Source organism: Rhinoraja longicauda, chromosome 44 (genome assembly GCF_053455715.1).
Source record: "Rhinoraja longicauda isolate Sanriku21f chromosome 44, sRhiLon1.1, whole genome shotgun sequence".
Lineage (NCBI taxonomy): Eukaryota > Metazoa > Chordata > Chondrichthyes > Rajiformes > Arhynchobatidae > Rhinoraja > Rhinoraja longicauda.
Genome location: NC_135996.1, coordinates 6,000,496 through 6,022,076, shown reverse-complemented (window position 1 = coordinate 6,022,076; position 21,581 = coordinate 6,000,496). Strand labels below are relative to the sequence as shown.

General features: G+C 49.1%; 1 protein-coding gene across 2 annotated transcripts; it reads right to left on the bottom strand.

Moving 5' to 3' along the window:
- Positions 1 to 1,570: 1,570 nt before the first annotated feature.
- On the bottom strand, positions 1,571 to 21,578 carry chtopa (chromatin target of PRMT1a). 2 transcript variants are annotated; one of them, XM_078431812.1, is made up of 7 exons: positions 21,405 to 21,578; positions 15,776 to 15,844; positions 15,573 to 15,654; positions 10,935 to 11,085; positions 8,348 to 8,510; positions 6,163 to 6,285; positions 1,571 to 2,149 (listed from the first exon to the last, which is right to left on the bottom strand). In XM_078431812.1, the coding sequence occupies exons 1-7, from the start codon at positions 21,460 to 21,462 to the stop codon at positions 1,944 to 1,946; spliced, it is 852 nt and encodes a 283-aa protein (XP_078287938.1). In that variant the 5' UTR covers positions 21,463 to 21,578; the 3' UTR covers positions 1,571 to 1,943. The 2 variants fall into 2 exon arrangements, with proteins under 2 accessions (XP_078287938.1, XP_078287939.1); XM_078431813.1 differs by lacking the exon at positions 15,776 to 15,844.
- Between the last annotated feature and the right edge of the window lie 3 nt (positions 21,579 to 21,581).

Below are 21,581 nucleotides of genomic sequence, written 5' to 3'. Positions count from 1 at the left end.
CCCATTAAATCCCCCCCCCCCCCACCTTAAACCAATGTCCTCTGGTTCACGATTCCCCTACTCTGGGTAAAAAGACTGTGCATTCACCTTTTCTATTTCCCTCATGATCTTATATACCGCCATTAATAAGATCACCCCTCATCCTCATGCGTTCTAGGCAATAAAGTTCTAGCCTGCTCATCCTGTAGCTCAGGCCCTCAAGTCTTGGCAACATCTTTGTAAATCTTTTCAGCACCCTTTCCAGCTAAACAACATATTTCCTTTAACAGGGTGACCAAAACTGAACACAAAACTCTACGTGTGGCCTCACTAATGTCTTGTACAACTGTAACATAAACACCCAACTTCGATATTCAATAGCTAAGCTACAAAGGCGTTGGAGTAAGTGAGTGGGTCAGTCAGCATCCTTGGAGAAAAAGGATGGGCAACAATGTTTGGGATAGGGACCCGCCTGAAGACCCATCCGAAACGTCACCCATTATTTTTCTGCCATGATGCTGCCTGACCCGCTGAGTTACTCTAGGTAGTGTAGGAAAATAACTGCAGATGCTGGTACAAATCGAAGGTATTTATTCACAAAATGCTGGGGTAACTCAGCAGGATAGCTGGGGTAGGTCAGGCAGCATCTCAGGAGAGGAGGAATGGGTGACGTTTCGGGTCGAGACCCTTCTTCCTCCTCTCCTGAGATGCTGCCTGACCTGCTGAGTTACCCCAGCATTTTGTGAATAAATACCTTCGCTGAGTTACTCCAACGCTTTGTATAAATCTTCAGTATAAACCTGCTCCTGCAGTTCCCAACCACATTCTACTCAAAACTCTGACTAATGAAGGCCAATGGGCCTTCGTGACAAGCCTTTCTACTTGCGACGCCACTTTCAAGGAATTATGCACCTGCGCTCCTAGATCCCTCTGCTCCACAAAACTCCCCAGAACCCTGCCGTTCACTGTAAATTTTGTGTAAAACCCAATGTATCGGGTCGCGACACTTCAGAGCTTGAGCGTTGCCTGCACATTCCCTTCATAAAATGCTGTTGAGACACTTCTTCAGACTAAAGTCAGAAAAGGTCTGAAGGGTCTCGACCCGAAACGCCAACCATTCCTTCTCTCCAGAGATGCTGCCTGTCCCGCTGAGTTACTCCAGCATTGTGTCTATCTGGCATTTAGATAAAAGTTTCGTTCAGAGATACAGCACAGAAACAGGCCCTTCGGCGCACTGAGTCCACGCCGACCAGCGATCCCCCGCACATTAACACTATCTTACACACGTACAATTTTAGCAATCCAATTAACCTACAAACCTGTACGTATTTGGAGTGTGGGAGGAAACCGGAGCACCCGGGGAAAACCCTCGCAGGTCATGGGGAGAAGAGCACCGTACAGACAGCACCCGAAGCCATTATCAAACCCGGGTCTCTGGCGCAGCAAGGCAGAAACTCCACCGCCGCGCCATCGTGCCGCCTTTCGTCAGCCTTCAAACTGTCTTGTTCCACTGACCAACGAGCAGAGATGGCCACACGGAAAAACAAAAGCACATTGTCGCCAGCGGAACAAAAAAGCCAGGAACAAAGCATTTCGAATTCTAAAGTTTTATGATAAACAGCCTCCACCACAAAGTGGCAGACTGTTCGTGGAATCTCTAATCTAAAAACCAAAGGGCTTCCAAGTAAAGAGCAAACTTTATACAGTGTCATGATAGTTACACAAATGGGAAAGGAAGAGTATCAAACAGAACCGTGAACTTCACAAAATGTAAAAAGGTTAAGGAAAATTAAAAAGTGAAACCTTGACGTCCGACCCTGTGTCAGCAGTTCAAATACAGCTTATTTCTTTCCTGAAAAGTGAAAAGTCTCGGCTTTTGTTTCTTGTGTCGTTTCTCTAGGCTTTCAGATTCAAGTTCGAATGCTATCGATAAAACTAGCGCCTTCCCACGTCTCGCGGCACAGCTACTCGTTGGCTTCGCCGTCAGCTTGCGCCATGTAAGCGTCCAGCTCGGCGTCGAGGTGGCCCTTGGTCTTCGACATGTAGGCGTCCAGTTGATTGTCCAGCTGTTCCCTGGTCAGCGGGGGACGGGTCACTCCTCTCCCTCGGCCCCGGCCTCTGCCCCGGCCTGGGAACCCCCCTCGTCCGCGGCCCACCATCGCGCCGCGACCTATAGGGCACAATAGAGAAAAACTGCCGTCAGGTTGGGTGAAGACTGTGGGTTTAGTGTCGTGACGTGCACAGTGAAAAGCTTCGTTTTGTATGTTTAGAGACACTTTAGTATAGTTTAGAGATACAGCGCGGAAACAGGCCCTTCGGCCCACAACGACCAGCGATCCCTGCACACATTAACACTATCCTACCTACACACACCAGGGACAATTTTTTTTCTTCCATTTACCAAGCCAATTAACCTATAAACCTGCACGTCCTTGGAGTGTGGGAGGGAACCGAAGATCTCGGAGAAAACCCACGCGGGACACGGGGAGAACGTGCAAACTCCGTACAGACGGCACCCGTAGTCGGGATGGAACCCGGGTCTCCGGCGCTGCATTCGCTGTAAGGCGGCAACTCTGCCGCTGCGTCTCCCCAAACAGATCAATAATAAAACAATCTTAGGGCGGCACGGTTTTTAAATTTTTATTAATCAAAAATATTTATTCGAATATTAAAATAATATATACAGAACAATAAAACCAAAACAGAACCCACCACCATAATACAAGACAAACTATAAACTATTATACAACTATCTTACACTCCTTGTCCAGGATATATTCCACCACCCCCACCGTGCCCAGCGGTCCAGGAAATCCCCCAGGGTGCCTGTGGGCAGCGCCTAGTCCCTCTCTGACACCCGGGCACGGACGGACGTAACCCTGGAAAAGAGCCCTCTTCCGCCTGGCGCCGTGACTCGCGGATGGCCAGCTTGGCCAGGCCCAGGAGCAACCCAACCAGGACATTCGTGGCCCCCTACCCTCTCCCCTATGCAGAGGGTGTCCAAAGATGAGGACGGTGGGTGAGAAATGCAGCCAGAAGGCAAGGAGCAGCCCCTTTCGATATTGGAACAGGGGCTAGGGTGCAGCAGTAGGGCAGAGAAAAACCAAATACAGTACCAGAGAAAAACCAAATACAAGTTGTGGTGACCCGAGCACGTGTTGGGCCCCCCTCAGGGTGAGAGTTGGCTTTGTGTACTTGGCCATTTTCCTGTAAACCTACTGAACCAGCTGGTATTCCTTGGCACTTGAGGGTTAGGGTTCGATGCTGACTTCGGGTGCTGTCTATACGAAGCAGCTGCCTTACAGCGGCAGACACCCGGGCTCGATCCTGACTACGGGCACTGTCTGTACGTTCTCCCTGTGACCCCGTGGGTTTTCCCCAGGTGCTCCGGTTTCCTCCCACACTCCAAAGACGTACACGTTTGTAGTTTAATTGGCATCGGTAAAATAAAATTGTACAGTCCTTAGTGTGTAGGATAGTGCCAGTGTGCAGGGATCGCGGGTCAGCACGGTGCGCTGAAGGGCCCGTTTCGCACTGTATCTCTTAGCTAAACTGAACACCAAACTAAGTTAAACAAAAGTACAATGGGTTGAGCAGAGGGGACGAAACAGAATATACACCGATCAGCCAAAACATTATGACCACCTGCCTAATATGCTGTTGGTCCTCCGTGTGCAGCCCCATACGCAGCAGGGTGCGATGCACTGTGTATTGTGACACATTCCTCCCGTGACCACCATTAACATTTTCTGTGACTTGTGCCATAGTTGGTTCGGACCAGACGGGATAGCCTACGTTGCCCTCGCGCATCGATGAGCCTTAGGCGTCCAACACCCTGCCTGTCGCCGGTTTGTGGTTCGTCCCTCCTCGGACCACTGTCGGTCGGTACTCACCACTGCTGACCGGGAGCACCCCACAAGCCTTGCCGATTCAGAGATGCTCTGACCCAGTCGTCTGGCCACAACAATTTGACCCCTGTCAAAGTCGCTCAGGTCTTTACTCCTGCCCATTTCTCCTGCATCCAACGCGTCAACTTCAAGAACTGACTGTTCACTTGCTGCCTAATATATCCCACCCCTTGACAGGTGCCATTGTAACAAGACAATCAATGTTATTCACTTCACCTGTCAGTGGTCATAATGTTTTGGCTCATCGGTGTAGTTCTCACCATTGCAGTGCATTACTTCCATGTATGAAGGCCAATGTCCGCAATGGGGTGGAAGTGAATTGGGCAGTTCCCTCGTTTATGGTCGTATTGGAAAGATGTTATGTTGGAAATGGTGAAGAAAAGATTGACGAGGATGTTGCCAGGACTCGAGAGCCTGAGCTAGAAGGGGGAGGTTGACCAGGCGACGATTGTATTTCTTGGAGTGTAGGAGGATGAGATGTGTTCTTAGAGGTGTACGAGATCATGAAGGGACGAGGTAGGGTAGGTGCACAAGTATTCTACCCAGAGTATAGGGAGAAGGCAGGAGAATGGGGTTGAGAGGAAAACATAGACCAGCCATAATTGAATGGCAATTTCACGTTATTGGAGAATTAGGCCATTCGGCCCGTCGAGTCTACTCCGCCATTCAACCATGGCTGATCTCTGCCTCCTAATCCCACTTTACTGCCTTGTCCCTATAACCCTTGACACCCGTTCTAATCAAGAACTTGTCCATCCCTGCCTTAAAAATATCCACTGACTTGGCCTCTACAGCCCTCTGTGGCAATGAGTTCCACAGATTAACTACCCTCTGACTAAAGAAGTTCCTCCTCACCCCCTTTTTAAAAGAGCGTCCTTTAATTCTGAGGCTGTGCCCTCTGGTCCTAGACTCTCCCACCAGTGGAAACATCCTCTCCACGTCCACTCTATCTGGGCCTTTCATTATTCTGTAGGCGGGAGAAGACTTGACGGGCCGAGTGGCCTAATTCGGCTCCTAGAACATCAACTTATGAGGGTGGGGCCATGGAGAACGGCACCGAGAACAAAGAGGGATTTTGTCAGCGCCAGAAACGTGGCGGCTCTGTGGACTTTGTGTATTGTAAGCAAGAAGAAAAATCACTGTACAGATGCTCCCCGACTTACGATATCTCGACTTTGCGATGGTGCAAACGGCAACGACCCGTTTCAATCAATGGCTCGATGCTTTATCATCACGTGTACCGAGGCTCACTTCCGGCCACGTGATCGGGTGTATTAAATGCATTTCGACTTACGATATTTTCGGTTTCCGATGGGTTTCTCGGAACGGAACCCCATCGTAAGTTGAGGAGCACCTGTACCTAGGTACACATGACGATAAAGCATTAGACAATGGGCAATAGGTGCAGGAGTAGGCCATTCGGCCCTTCGAGCCAGCGCCGCTATTCACCGTGATCGTGGCTGATCGCCCACAATCAGCACCCTGTCCCTGCCTTCTCCCCATATCCCTCGACTCTGCTAATCAATAAGACAATAGGTGCAGGAGTAGGCCATTCGGACATTCAATGTGATCATGGCTGATCATTCTCAATCAGTACCCCGTTCCTGCCTTCTCCCCATACCCCCTGACTCCGCTATCCTTAAGAGCTCTATCTAGCTCTCTCTTGAAAGCATCCAGGGAATTGGCCTCCACTGCCTTCTGAGGCAGAGAGTTCCACAGCTTCACAACTGAGTGAATTTTTTTATCCTCATCTCCGTTCTGAATGACCTACCCCTTATTCTTAAACTGTGGCCCCTGGTTCGGGACTTCCCCCAACATCGGGAACATGTTTCCTGCCTCTGGCGTGACCAATCCCTTAATAAGCTTACATGTTTCAATGAGATCCCCTCTCATCCGTCCAAATTCCAGAGTATATAAGCCCAGTCGTTCCAGTCTTTCAACATACGACAGTCCCGCCATTCCGGGAATTAACCTGGTGAACCTGCGCTGCACTCCCTCAATAGTAAAAATGTCCTTCCTCAAGTTTGGAGACCAAAACTGCATACAGTACTCCAGGTGCGGTCTCACTAGGACCCTGTACAACTGCAGAAGGACCTCTTTGCTCCTATACTCAACTCCTCTTGTTATGAGGGTCAACATGCCACTAGCACTGAATTATTGAATCCACTGAGGGGAACCAGCTTGGTCACCAGCACAACTCAAGGCAAATGCTTCCAGTTGTTTAAAGCTCGGACGCAGTGAGGCACCGACCGGGTCAGTCGACTCCAACACTAACCTCTGCCGCCGATTCCTCCTCGTCCAGGCGGGCCGCCCCGGCCCAAGCCTCCTCGGCCTCTCATCCCACCCCGCTTGAGGCCTAACCGCGGCATTCCGCCGCGCCCTCGGTTCGGACCCTGGCCTGAGGGGAGAGAAACGAAAGAGGTTAGATCCACGAGGCCGACCGTCCGTCTTTCCCATCCACAGCCGCTCGCCTTTGTGGAGATTTACCTGCGAACCCGTACGGGTACTTGTTTGTGGTGCGGGCGGAAACCGGAGCTGCAGATGCTGGTTTAAATCGAAGGCAGACACAAAATGGAGTAACTCAGCGGGTCAGGCAGCATCTCTGGAGAGAAGGGATGGGTGACGTTTCTGGTCAGTCTGAAGAAGGGTGTCGACCCCAGACGTCACCCATTCCTTCTCTCCAGAGATGCTGCCCGACCCGCTGAGTTACTCCAGCATTTTGTGTGCACCCTGAGGAAGCCCACACAGGGAGAACGTGCAAACTCCACACAGAGAGCTGTGGTCAGGATCCCGAGGTCAGGATCGAACCCAGGTCTCTGGCGCCGGGAGGCAGCAGCTCTACCAGCTGCGCCACCGTGCTGGTGTCAGTACAACTGGGGTCAACAATCAAAGGCATCAAATACTTTGAGGGCCAACATGCCACTAGCATTGAATTATCGAATCCAAATACTTTGAGGGCCAACACACAACACTTTGTGTGTAGGAAGAACTGCAGATGCTGGTTTAAACCGGAGATAGACACAGAACACTGGAGTAACGCAGCGAGACTTTAGAGTCTTTAGAGCATCTTTAGAGATACGGCGCGGAAACAGGCCCTTTTGGCCCACGCCGACCAGCGATCCCCGCTCATTAACACTATCCTATACCCACAAGGGACAATTTTTTTTTACATTAACCAAGCCAATTAACCTACAAACCTGTACGTCTTTGGAGTGTGGGAGGAAACTGAAAATCTCTGAGAAAACCCACGCAGGTCACGGGGAGAACGTACAAACTACGCACAGACAGCCCCCTTAGTCGGGATCGAACCCGGGTCTCCGGCGCTGCATTCATATCTCTGGAATGAAGAAGGGTCTCGACGCGATACGTCACCCGATTCCTTCTCTCCAGAGATGCTGCCTGTGTCGATGAGTTACTCCAGCATTTTGTATCTATCTTCGCATCAAATACTTTCTTCAATAAGCAAACGTCGCAGAATGTTGCGAAAGAACAAATTGGCCAGCTTACGCGAGTCTAGAAATGGAATGCAAGTCTGAGCAGAAGCATCACCCGGTATGCAAGGAAAATGGGTACAAACAAACATCCACACTCAAGATCAACACAAAAAGCCGGAGTTACTCAGCGGGTCAGACAGCATCTCCAGAAACGGAACAGGTGACGTTTCGGGTCGAGACCTTTCTTCAGACCAGAAATCTCACCTGTTCGTTTTCTCCAGAGACGCTGTCTCACCCGCTGAGTTACTCCCAGCAGTTTGTGTCGATCATCGGTTTAAACCAGCATCTGCACTTCTTTCCTGCACATCAACAGTCATGAAATACACAAGGAGCTGCATGTGGTGGTTAACAAAAAAAAGACACGAATTGCTGAACTATGGAGTCGGGACGGCACTGTGGTGCAGCAGTAGAGCTCCTGCCTTACAGCGCCAGAGACCCGTGTTTGATCCTGACAACGGGTGCTGTCTGTATAGGTTGCATGTTTCTCTCCATGACCTGTGTGGGTTTTCATAGAAACATAGATAATAGGTGTAGGAGGCCATTTGGCCTTTTGAGCCAGCACTGCCATTCATTGTGATCATGGTTGATCATCCACAATCAATAACCTGTGCCTGCCTTCTCCCCATATCCCTTGATTCCCTAGAGCTCGATCTAACTCTCTTTTAAATTCATCCAGTGAATTGGCCTCCACTGCCCTCTGTGGCAGAGAATTCCACAAATTCACAACTCTCTGGGTGCAAAAGTTACTTCTCACCTCAGTTTTTTTTGTCAGTGTTATTGTTTGTCCCAAAACTTCACCCATTCCTTCTCTCCAGAGATGCTGCCTGATCCACTGAGTTACTCCAGCATTTTGTGTCTATCATTTTGGTTCTGCGCTCAACGATGAAATCCATCTGAATATACCAGCACACAGGAGCAAGTTATACTCAGAGAAGAGCGCTGCATTACCAGCTCGGCACCACCTACCTCTGAGCGGAAGGCCGCCTCTCACACCTCCTCTTCCGCCACGGCCCAGGCGCACACCTCCTCTCGGCGATCCCCGGCCGACAATCGGTCCTCGAGCCAAAGCCCCCACCGGCCGTCCCAATCTTGCTTGAATGTTGCTCTTACCTAGTCGCTGTTTCAGACTCTTCAGGGCCATAAAGTCGCACAATTAACACTTGCACTAGCAATCGCACCATTAGCATGCACGCTCGCGCCTCACGAGGTGGGGCCCCTGCCGAGAGGAGGCGCCCCAGGCAAGAGGAAGCAGGCAACACGCGGCTTCGGTTGGCGCAGCCACCCAAATGCAAGGCGGTACGGACCCCGTCACGCCGTCCCTGCTGGTCACCAGAGCCCACGTCACGGAGGCATAGAGTTACGTACCACAGAAACAGGCCCTTCAGCCCACCTTGTCAATGCTGACCAAGGTACCCCATCTAAGCCAGCCCCAGATCCCCATAAACCTTTCCTATCCATGCACCTGTCCAGTCCCATATTCGTCTGAGGAAGGGTCTCAACCCGAAACGTCACCCATTCCTTCGCTGCAGAGATGCTGCCTGTCCCGCTGAGCTACTCCAGCTTTTTGTGTCTATCTTTGGTTTAAAACAGCACCTGCAGTTCCTCCCTACCCATATTCCTCCAATCCTTTCATGAGTTCATAACTTCTATACCCAGAATTAGGCCATTCGGCACATCAGTAGTATAAGAAAATAACTGCAGATGCTGGTACAAATCGAAGGTATTTATTCACAAAATGCTGGAGGAACTCAGCAGGTCAGGCAGCATCTCAGGAGAGAAGGAATGGGTGACGTTTCGGGTCGAGACCCTCAGCCTGAAGAAGGGTTTCAACCCGAAATGTCACCCATTCCTTCTCTCCTGAGATGCTGCCTGACCTGGTGAGTTACTCCAGCATTTTGTGAATAAATACCTTCGATCGGCACATCAAGTCTACTCCGCCATTAGATCGTGGCTGATCTACCTTTCCCTCTCAACCCCATTCTCCTGCCGACTAATTGAGAATCTGTCAGTCTTCGCCTTAAAAATACCCATCGACTTTGCCTCCACAGCCGTCTGTAGAGCCTAGCTCGCCATCCCTATCCATGCACCTTTCCACGTGTCTTTTACAGGCTATCATTGCAGGTCATGCAACATTATGCATTTCCCATATCTCTCTATGTTTGTCCCTCTGCCCCGAAACGTTAGATGAGTGTATTTTCTAAACTGCACAAATACAAAGATAGACACAAAATGCTGGAGTAACTCAGCGGGTCTGAAGAAGGGTCTCGACCCGAAAAGTCACCCATTCCTTCTCTCCAGAGATGCTGCCTGACCCGCTGAGTTACTCCTGCATTTTGTGTCTACCTTCGGTTTAAACCAGCACCTTCAGTTCCTTCCTGCAGAAAGACAAAGATGTTGGCCAGAGATAACTCAGAGATCCATCCACATAAATCAAGGAGCACGTTCAGCTACATATGGACGATCGGGTGGATTGATGGGCTCGAGGGGAGGGGGAGTGGAGGGGTAGGGGCAGTGGGGAATGGAGGGGGAGGTGGGGAATGGAGGGGGGGAGTGGAGGGGGATGGGAGTCGTGGATAGGTGGGGTGGTAGGGGGGAGGGAGAGGGGGAGTGGGGGCGGGGATTGGGGGGAAGTGGGGAAAGGAGTGGGTGAGTGAAGGGGGATGGAGTGGGTCCGTAGTAAGGATCGAACCCGGGTCTCTGGCGCTGCAAGGCAGCAGCTCCGCCACCCTTCTCGAACAAGCAACCAAAGGGATAATGGTCAAGATGAAATTCAGCACGCAGAGCTTTTAAAATTTCAGAATGAACCCGCTTAACGGGGTTCCGCTGTCAAACGAGTAATACTTTCAGTGCAGAAAAATATATATATATATAAATATATCACCCTGGAGAACAAGCAACCCTCTGCACAGAATGAATCAGAAACTCACCAAGCCTTCGACAATTTGGGTGCTTTCGTTTAACATGTAGAAAAAAGTTGAGTGTGTCAATCTTGAGACTTGTGCACTACTGAACAGCTTTTTCAGACGCTACTTTAATGCCAATTATCTCCGATCCTCGACTTTCTCCTCCCTTTACACACTGCGGAAACGATGCAACATCTCTATTCATTTTTTTTTGTTTGTTTTTTTTTTGCCAGAGGAAGCATCCCATTTCGTGTGACGGATCGGTGAGCCGAAAGTTTATTTCCATGGCAGGACAGTGTGAGCACTGACATCCCGCATTTAAAACACAAAGTGGCTCCCAGGGAACAATGCATGGATGCATGATGGCGAGTCCGGACAGTGCAAGTGACTCGGTTGTGAGTGGAGGCTCCCGAATCCATTTGCCCCCGAGGAAAATTGCCCTTGCCATCATCTCATCTCGGTGAAGTCATCGCACGCTTCCCCCCCGCAGAGGGAGGAAACCGGCAAACGGCAGTCGACAATACTTGCACGTGGTCGGCGAGGACTAGTATCATCAGGAGTAACGGTGCATGCTGTGGGAACTGAGAGAGGGGGGGGGGGTGGGGGGGGCTAGGAGGGAAACGGTCACCGGGATGATGTTGCCCGCTCACCTGCTTCAGCTTCAGAGCAGCCTGGACAGAGGGCCTGTTCTCCATCTGCTGCGCTAACCGGCGGTTTCTGGCACTGGCCAGCTGCTGTTGCTGCATCGTTGCGCGGATGCTCACCGCTGGAGGCTGTTTGTTCTTCAGCATGTTGGTAAAGCTTCAAGGTTGAACAGAAGTGGTTTAAACAGGTTTAAATACACACAACTCGCAAAGGCAACTCGAGAGCCCCTCAGCTATTCCCATTTGACAACCTCCTTCCTGTTTTTTTTAAAGAGATAAGTGGCACAATGCTTTTTTTTGGTCGTTTAAAATGCATTCATTCCCTTATAAGTCTGGCGTTGCAACCATTGCAGGAGTGGTGGGGTATCAGAGAAGGAAAGGCACGCAAGCATTCAGCAGCGGAGAGAGAAAAGTCAGCACGATAGGAGATGGGGGGGCGGGGAGGGGGAAACACTGGCTCCGGGGGGGAAACTTGAGCAGCAAGGTAATTCGAAGAAATGAAAAGCACAGCAATTGCACAGAGTATTAAAAGAAAGTCAAACAAGGTGCACCTGATTTCAGAACCACCCGTACCGGCCACAAGCTTTCTAAGTACTAAATTGCAGCAAGTTCTGCAGAAGTAGGGTATTTAGAGAGCCGCACATCTGCACTCCACTGATGCAAGTCCTGAATGGACGACACACTGACTACCAGTTTACCATCTCCAAAGGGCGCGTCTAGTCTGAGTCACAAATCAGTTCCACAAGTACCGAACAGCAACACTCTGTATCAAACCTCAAGAGAAATTTAGTCACTGCTTATCTGTGTCAACCATTTGGCAGAAGGTCAGTTTGAAGAAACCAACCAACTAAAAATGTTCAGTCTGAAGGGTTCATTCCTGCTGAGTTACTCCAGCATTTCGTGTCTACCTTCGATGTAAACAGGCATCTGCAGTTCTTTCCTACGCTGAAAGGTTTAATACTTTGCTCCTATAGTCAGAACACAGACAGTCTTTCTCGCAGCACTGAAGATAGTGAAGGAGGTGTGTGCTCATCTTATTTTAAACTGGTGATGTCCAGTGATGGTCTACAGTGACAGAGCTATCACTGGTGATGACATCAGTGAACAGATAAGCCAGGGGTTTGGAATTATTAGATGGGTTTCCTACCCTGAAGGTTCCTAACCACCAACCATTTTGTGTCTATCTACCTAGACTGAAGACCATCTTTACTAAAAACGAGGCTGTACATGTATATAGAAAGACCACTAAAGCAGTTTTCCCCGTTATACAATATGTATCGTATTTACCATATCAAGACAGGCCATTTGGCTCAGATGATCAGTTTAGAGATACAGCGCAGAAACAGGCCCTTTCGGCCCACCGAGTCCGCGCCGACCAGCGATCCCCGCACATTAACACTATCCTACACACACTTGGGACAATTTTTACATTTACCAAGCCAATTAACCTACAAACCTGCACGTCTTTGGGGTGTGGGAGGAAACCGAAGATCTCTATCTGTTAGATAGAGCTCTTAAGGATAGCGGAGTCAGGGCGTATGGGGAGAAGGCAGGAACGGGGTACTGAGAATGATCAGCCATGATCAGCCGGGAGAATGATCAGCCATGATCACATTGAATGGCGGTGCTGGCTCGAAGGGCCGAATGTCTTCCTCCTGCACCTATTGTCTATTTCGGAGAAAAACCACGCAGATCACGGGGAGAACGTACAAACTCAGTACAGACAGCACCCGTGGTCGGGATCGAACCCAGGTCTCCAGCGCTGCATTCATTGTAAGGCAGCAACTCTACTGCTGCCCTGCTAGGGTTTTTTTTTTCCTCCATACAACCTTTCTCACCTTTCTTATTCAATATGCATCAACATATCCATAAATCTCTCTCATTTATCTAGCTTAACTTTAAATCCACATCTATTTGTCGCCCCAAGTGCTTCCCGTGGGACCCACAGTTCCACATTTGCCTTATTCTCTGGGTGAAAAGGTTTCCCCCTCAATTCCCAGACGGTGTCAACAGTGCTAACCTTACATGGACGGCTGCAACTTTAGTCTCTCCCTAAATGGAGATGATACCAACCAAAAAACAAACTCTATTCCTCCCCAAGAGAAACAAATCCCACTCCATTTAGTCTTTTCTGACAGCATAAACCTCAATTCTGGTACCATGACAGTGTGTGTAAGAAGGAACTGCAGATGCTGGTTTAAACCGAAGTATAATTTCTTTCCAAAGGTTCAACTGCCACCACTTCCCACCACACATATCCATTTTGTCCTCATCAACACAATCCATAGTCCACAATTTGTTGCTCGTGATGATTTTGTTTTTTTTTTTTAAGCGGCTAGCTTTGCTCTCAATCTGTCCAACTTGCATGTATACAACCGGAGTGATCAGTCTACTGCAGGCCGAAGGTATTTATTCACAAAATGCTGGAGTAACTCAGCAGGTCAGGCAGCATCTCAGGAGAGAAGGAATGGGTGACGTTTTTAGTCTACTACAGGCAACTTATTGAAGAATAGTAGGAACTCCAAATACAATATAGAATGCAATAGTGGCAGCTGTCATTTTCTCAAAAGGAATCAAGCATAATCTGCCCATTTAAAGTCCACACTACTCTTTATATTTTCAGCTCCACTTCCCTCCCCCCTCCTCTCCATTTCATTTTTCATTCAGTATTCCACTAATACAGATAGAGCTTTATTTGTCATTCGGTACCAAGGTACCGAACGAAATTACGTTACCAGCAGTCACACAAAAAAAAAAGAACACAACACATAACCCCAACACAAACATCCATCACAGTGACTCCAAACAACCCCTCACTGTGATGGAGGCAACAAAACTTCCGCTCTCTTCCCCACGCCCAAGTCCCCGCGGCCAAGCCGCACCGGGCGCTGAAACATCACGCGGCCGAGTGAATCTTCACTGACTTCAAGCTCTCTCACCTTTAGGACCTATCTCCCTTTCAAAAACAGGATTCACGGTACCTATCCAATAATCATCTAACATGGGTGACAGTGGCCGTCATCTCGTCTCATCTAGAAAGCTACAGAGCCCGTATCTACAGGGCCTGAAGGGGGGTCTCAACCCAAAACGTCACCTATTCCTTTTCTCCAGAGCTGCTGCCTGACCCGATGAGCTGCTCCAGCATTTTGTGTTTTTCCATCTAGTAACTATGTCTACTAGTTCTTCAGACTGGTGTTGGGTCTCAAGCCCAGAAACGTCACCCATTCCTTCTCTCCAGAGATGCCGCCCGCCCCGCTTAATTACTCCAACTCTTTGTGTCTACTTTCAGTTTAAACCCGCATCTGCAGTTCCTTCCTACACAATGTCCTCCAGAGATGCTGCCTGTCCCGCTGAGATACTCCAGCATTTTGTGTCTAGCTGCATAGCCAGTCTGGATGAAGAATTTCAATCTTTCCACATTCGCTAGTTTATTATCTGTTCATTTCCACCTTTCAATTATTTTAAACCACTGCTTTCAAAACCTCGTCCATCCTATTAGTACCACTCAAACATGTCACCTATGACTAACAAGCACCCATTTTAATCTCCCCACCTTTTTAATTTTAGCTTTATCTTTTAAGTTCTTTCACAATATGACGACTTTCTATTTTATTCTTGCCTTTCAGTGGAAAACCTTCAACTTTTCCCCCTACTTTAGATAAAAGATTGTGCATTTACACCCTATCCATTCCCCTCATGATCTTATACACCTCTATAAGATTGTCCCTCAGCCACCTGAGCTCCAAGGAATAAAATCCTAGCCAGTCCAGCCTCTCCCTACAGCTCAAGCCCTCGAGTCCTGGCAACATCCTCGGAAATATTCTCAACGCTAACACCACCTTTCCAGCTGAATAAACATCTTTCGGATGACAGGGCAACCAAGACTGCTCACTTGGGCTACTAGTGAGTGAAACAGAGTTCAGGACAGTTGATTGTAGCAACTAGGAGTGACACTGTTAAGCCAGTGGAGTGGAATTAAAAGTACGAAGAGCTGCACGTAAGCAAAGGCCTCTGCATCTTTGGAGGGGCCAGGTCGCCGTTGCGACTGAAGCGGCGGGGAAGTAAGTTGAAAAGGGAAAGCAAAAGCAGCAGATTTTGTGCCACTTACAAGACCCCCCAGCTGTACGCAGGAGGGCTTCGGACTTCAATCACAGTGCCCACCGGCTGCCTCTTACTGGCCAGACCACGCGGCTCAGCACGCGTGTCCGCCACGGACAGCACGGGGGGCGGTTGCAACCCAGAGTTTGTGTACAAATTTATCCGGGAAAAAAAACCTCAAGTAATTGAAGGACGGGGTGGGGAAGGGGGGGTGGGGATTTGTGCGCAAGACTGGGCCGGCAATTTTACCACTAGGGTCATTTCCATTAAATCACATTCTTACGATCAGCTTGTTTTGTTTTTCAACAGCCCTGCATCATTGCTACTTTTGTACCGCCTAGGCCACCATCCTTCACAAAACTTTTGTTTGTTTGCACCTGATAACTGCTTTATTTTAAGTGCCATCAACTGGCGCAGCAGTAATACATAAGGGAAGAGCAATATTCTCATATGTTGAATCCCCGGATATCATTGTGCACTTTTTAAAATCTCTTTTAATTGCTAATCAGCTACACGACTGGCTTGAAATGTTGTCGGCTGCCTCACCGCTCATTCAGTGACATCTTGGTTGTGCTTTTCAGCACAATCTTTGGTGTTGATGGGGCAGACATTATGAGACTTGGATGTTCTGAAAGGGAAAAAAAAAACAAAGCAGAGAATTAGCACATTCTTGATAAACAATGAACACTGCAATCTTTTTAACATTATGATCCGATTTTTAATACTACAAAGTTGGGCCCAAATCTCACCTGCGGGCTCGGCAACCCTCCGTCCAAACCTCTCCTGCGGGCCCAGCAACACTCCCCCAACTGAAGACACTTGGGTAGAGGCAATCAAATTTATTAAAGTTAAAAAAGTGCTTTTTTTTTTACGTTTAAAAAGTTTTTAAAAATTAAAATATAACAACCATTTGAACCACAGGCCAATGGTGAGTAAGGTGGGCCTAAAGTTGTTCCGCTATCTGTACCATTTTGGCTATATTTCGGGAACAAATCTATCCACATATAAATATATCCACATATATACAAGTTGAGAGTTTTAGCAATATACAGATGATCAATGAACACCTCTAAATAATTGTGTGTACCAAGATTATTGTAATATCTATATACTAAAACTCTCGTTTGTTATCTTGTTTGTGACTGAACTTCAGCCAAAACGGTACAGGATAGCACGACAATTTTAGGCCCACCTTACTCACCATTGTCACTTTATTGATAATGCAAGTAGTTTTATTGAAATCGGTGTTATATTTTTAAAGTTATTCACATTTCTAAGTTTAAAAGGAGGGGAGGGGGGACAGGGTAGTGGGGGAGAAGGGAGGGGGGGTTGAGGAGAGAGGGGAGGACAGGGTGCTGCACCAATGCAGGAGAGGTTTGGGCCCAACGGGTCCACTTAGTCTAGTCTATATACTAAAACTGAAGAAGGGTCTCGACCCGAAACATCACCCATTCCTTCTCTCCTGAGATGCTGCCTGACCTGCTGCCTGACCTGCTGAGTTACTCCAGCATTTTGTGAATAAATAACAAATTCTTTAGTCAGAGGCTGGTGAATCAGTGGGAGTTCTTTACCACAGAACGCTGTGAAGGCAAAGTCAGTGGATATATTTTAGGCAGAGATGGTTTCTTGATTAGTATGGGTGTCAGACGTTATGGGGAGGAGGCAAGAGAATGGGGTTAGGAGGGAGAGATAGATCAGCCATTATTGAATGGCAGAGTAGATGGGCCAAATGGCCCAATTCTACCCCTATAACATATGATCTTATGAGATTTACACAAGATTACTTTGCTAGAAGTTGCTTGTAAGGGGGGGCTCTTAGTTGAATTGAATTTTATTGAATTGACAACCAGTTATTGATCTGGTTTGAGAAATTCCAGTTAACAGGATTAGACACCCTGCAAGGATGTGTGATGAACCCTCAACTATTCACAGCGTTTAACATTTCCTAAAAGCTGGACGAAAACTAGATCGTCGGTTTGGCCTGTAGTTTTTTATCACTTTTCAGTTCAGTGCAGTTCATTGTCACTTGTACCGTGGTACAATGAAAAGCTTTTTGTTGCGTGCTAACCAGACAGCAGAAGATAATACACGATTACAATCAATCCATTTACAGTGTGGAAGATACACAATAATTGAATCATTTTTAGTTCAAGGTAAAGCCAGCATAGTCTGAGGGTCATTAAAGAGGGAGATTGTAGTTCAGCACTGCTCTCTGGTTCTGGTAGGATAGACAATAGGTGCAGGAGGAAGCCATTCGGCCCTTCGAGCCAGCACCACCATTCAATGTGATCATGGCTGATCATTCTCAATCATTACCCCGTTCCTGCCTTTTCCCCATACCCCCTGACTCCGCTATCCTTAAGAGCTCTATCTAGCTCTCTCTTGAATGCATTCAGAGAATTGGCCTCCACTGCCTTCCGAGGATGATTCAGTTGCTTGATAACAGCTGGGAAGAAACTGTCCCTGAATCTGGTGGTGTGCATTTTCGCACTTCTATACCTTTCGCCTGATGGGAGAGAGAAGAAGGGGTGGCCAGGGTGCGACTCAGCCTGCTGGCCTTCTCGAGCGCGAGGTAAAAAATGGAGCCAATAGAAAGGAGGTTGTTTTGTGTGATGGGGATGCAAGGTTTGTGGGTGAGTGTGTAACATGTAGGTGATTAGGTTTACCCAGTATTATTCATGGGTACCTATAAATACACAAATAGAGACACAAGAAACTGGAACACACAGAAAAGTTGATCTACACACAGAAACAGGGAACTGCAGACGCTGGTTAACGCACAAAAGGACGCAAAGTGCTGGAGCAACTCAGCGGGTCAGGCAGCATCGCTGGAGAATGTGGACAGGTGACGTTTTGTGTCTTCTTCAGTTCCACACACTGAGCAATCCATGTGGCCCATGCACCAACCCCGCCCATCCCAAGCCCTGACCTTCCTCAAACAGGTAGGAGGGGGAAGCAGGTAGCCGGCATGGCAGAGCCGAACCTGCGATGTGTTTGTGTGTAGGGGTGTAGTGGCAGGGAAGGGGCGAGGCCAGAGAGAGGTGCAACCTCCTCAGGTTACCTCCACACACACACCAACATACACATACATTTGCACGCAAGCCGAAACGTCACCAATTCCTTTTCTCCGGGTGCTGTCTGACCTCCTGAGTTACTCCAGCAATTTTGTGCCTATCATCGGTTAAACCAGCAACTGCAGTTCCTTCCTACACTCTATACATAGACAATAGGTGCAGGAGGAGGCCATTCGGCCCTTCGAGCCAGCACCGCCATTCAATGTGATCATGGCTGATCATTCTCAATCAGTACCCCGTTCCTGCCTTCTCCCCATACCCCCTGACTCCGCTATCCCTAAGAGCTCTATCCAGCTCTTAGACACAGAAACATATAGACAGACACATATATTCAGACAGACATTTACACAAACATATTGAATCACAGACATTTACACATATACAGCCCAGACATATGCAAACATATACAGACAAATGCAAACATATAGACACAAATGTAAACAAATAGACACAAATGTAAACAAATACACAAATGTAAACATATAGACAGATAAATGCAAATACAGACAGACATATGCAAACAGAGGCACACAGACATGTAGACATGTGCAGATGTACACACATATACAGCCATACACAGACATATACAGATACATGGACAGACAGGCACACACATGGACGTACAGGCACACACATGGACGTACAGGCACACACATGGACGTAGACACACACATGGACGTAAAAACACACACATGGACATACAGACACACACATGGACATACAGACACACACATGGACGTACAGACACACACATAATAATAATAATGCATTACATTTATATAGCGTTTTTCTAGAAACCCAAAGACGCTTTACATATTAGATCTAACATAAAGAAGTGACTATGTGGAAGTGGCGGCGCCTAACGGCTGCGGCTCGCTAGCAGTCTGTTCGTCTTTTTTCCTTTTAGGTCTCTTCCTCACGGTGCGGCTCGGCCGCGGGGCCTTCCATCGCCCGGTGCGGCTCGGCCGCTGGACTTAACATCGCCCGGTGCGGCTCGGCCGCTGGACTTAACAGTGCCCGGTGCAGCTCGGCCGCGGGGCCTAACATCGCTGGTGCGGCTCGGCCGCTGGACTTATCAGTGCCCGGGCCGCGGGGCCTAACATCGCCCGGCGCGACCGCGGGACTTTTCATCGCTGGTGCGGCTCGGCCGCTGGACTTAACATCGCCCGGTGCGGCTTGGCCGTGGGGCCTTCCATCGCCCGGTGCGGCTCGGCCGCGGGGCCTAACATCGCCCGGTGCGGCTCGGCCGCGGGACTTAGCTGCGCACGGCTCGGTCGCGGGGCCTTCCACCGCCCGGTTCGGCCGCGAGACGTCTCAGCGCCCGGTGCGACTTGGCCGCAGGGACTTCCATCCCCTTGCGGGGACTGTGCGGGTCGGTCGGGGACGAGCTGTCTGTCCGTGGGCGTGAGGAAGAGAGTGGAAGTTTTGTTGCCTCCATCACAGTGAGGGGGTGTTTGGAGTCACTGTGATGGACGTTTGTGTTGGGGTCATGTGTCTTGTGTTCTTTTTTGTGTGTGACTGCTATGTAGTTTCGTTCGGTACCTTGGTACCGAATGACAAATAAAGCTCTGTTGAACTGTTGAAGATAAATAAATAAACAAACAGAAAAGGATGAATAAGGTGGAGCAACGGTCAATGATTGAAGGCGGTGTTGAACAAGTGAGACTTCAGTGATGTTTTAAATGTGGTGAGTGAGGAGGAGTCTCTGACGGTTTGGGGTAGTGAGTTCCAGAGGGTGGGAGCAGCGATGGAGAAAGCCCTGTCCCCACAGGATCTGAGTTTGGTCCGGATGGGGGGGGGGGACAGGAGGTTAGCAGCAGCAGAGCGGAGGGTGCGGTGGGAGTGTGTCTGTGGAGGAGGTCAGTCAGGTAGGATGGGGCCAGGTTATGGAGGGCTTTGTAGGTCATGAGGAGGATTTTGTACTGGATTCTCTGGGGGAATGGGGAGCCAGTGGAGCTTGTAGAGGACGGGGGTGATGTGGTCACGGGTCGGGGAGGGGGTAAGTAGACACACACATGGACGTACAGACACACACATGGACGTACAGACACACACATGGAGGTACAGACACATACATGGATGTACACACACATGGACATACAGACACACACACATGGACATAGACACACACGGACGTACAGACACACACACATGGACGTACACACACACACATGGACGTACAGACACACACACATGGACGTACAGACACACACACACATGGACGTACAGACACACACACATGGATATACACACACATGGACACAGACACACACATGGACGTACAGACACACACATGGACGTACAGACACACACATGGACGTACAGACACACACATGGACGTACACACACACATGGACGTAGACACACACATGGACGTACAGACACACACATGGACGTACAGACACACACGGACTTAGACACACACAGACATAGACACACATGGACATACAGACACACACGGACATACAGACACACATGGACATAGACACACAAGGACATAGACACACAAGGACATAGACACACAAGGACATAGACACACACGGACAGACACACACACACGGACATAGACACACACGGACATAGACACACACACACGGACATACAGACACACACATGGACATAGACACACACACGGACATAGACACACACACACGGACATACAGACACACACATGGACATAGACACACACATGGACATAGACACACACATGGACATACAGACAAACACATGGATATACAGACACACATGGATATACAGACACACATGGATATACAGACACACATGGATATACAGACACACACATGGACATAGACACACACATGGACATACAGACACACACATGGACGTACAGACACACACATGGACGTACAGACACACACATGGACGTACAGACACACACATGGACGTACAGACACACACATGGACGTACAGACACACACATGGACGTACAGACACACACATGGACGTACAGACACACACATGGACGTACAGACACACACATGGACATACAGACACACACAGACAAAATGGCCGCCGGGACAAGATGGCGGCGCCGAGTTGACGTCAGCGGGATAACCGTTTAACCGCCGCCGCTGAGACGACGAGCGGGCGATGGGCAACGGAGCGCCATCGCTGCGAGCACCAACCACCCAGCCTCTCAGCAACACTCAGGGCCGGGACGTGCAGGCCTCCGCGGCAGTAGGCGGCCTCTCGCCAGGCGGCCATTTCTCACACCCGGCCCGCCCCCTCACACACCCCACACTTAGTTATTGATTTAATTTGAGGACTAAGAAGTCCCTCTCACCTGCCATGGGCAGAGCGGCGCCATACTGCCTCTGCCGGAGTTGCACAGCAGAGTCCATTTTGGAGCCGAGAGAGAGAGAAAAAGAAAGAGGGAGGGAGGTGGTGGAGGAGAGCCGAGACCGCGGCGTCAACAACCTCGGCGGCGGCGGGAGGTTGAGGAGGGAGGGAGTGGGGCGAG

Coding starts and splice junctions, on each gene's coding strand:
- chtopa (XM_078431812.1), bottom strand. CDS start 21,462: ATGGACTCTGCTGTGCAACTCCGGCAGAGGCAGTATGGCGCCGCTCTG. Junction 6,286..8,347: donor AGGCGGCCTTCCGCTCAGAG/GTAGGTGGTGCC, acceptor CTCTCCCCTCAG/GCCAGGGTCCGAACCGAGGG. Junction 2,150..6,162: donor AGGAGGAATCGGCGGCAGAG/GTTAGTGTTGGA, acceptor TGTGCCCTATAG/GTCGCGGCGCGATGGTGGGC.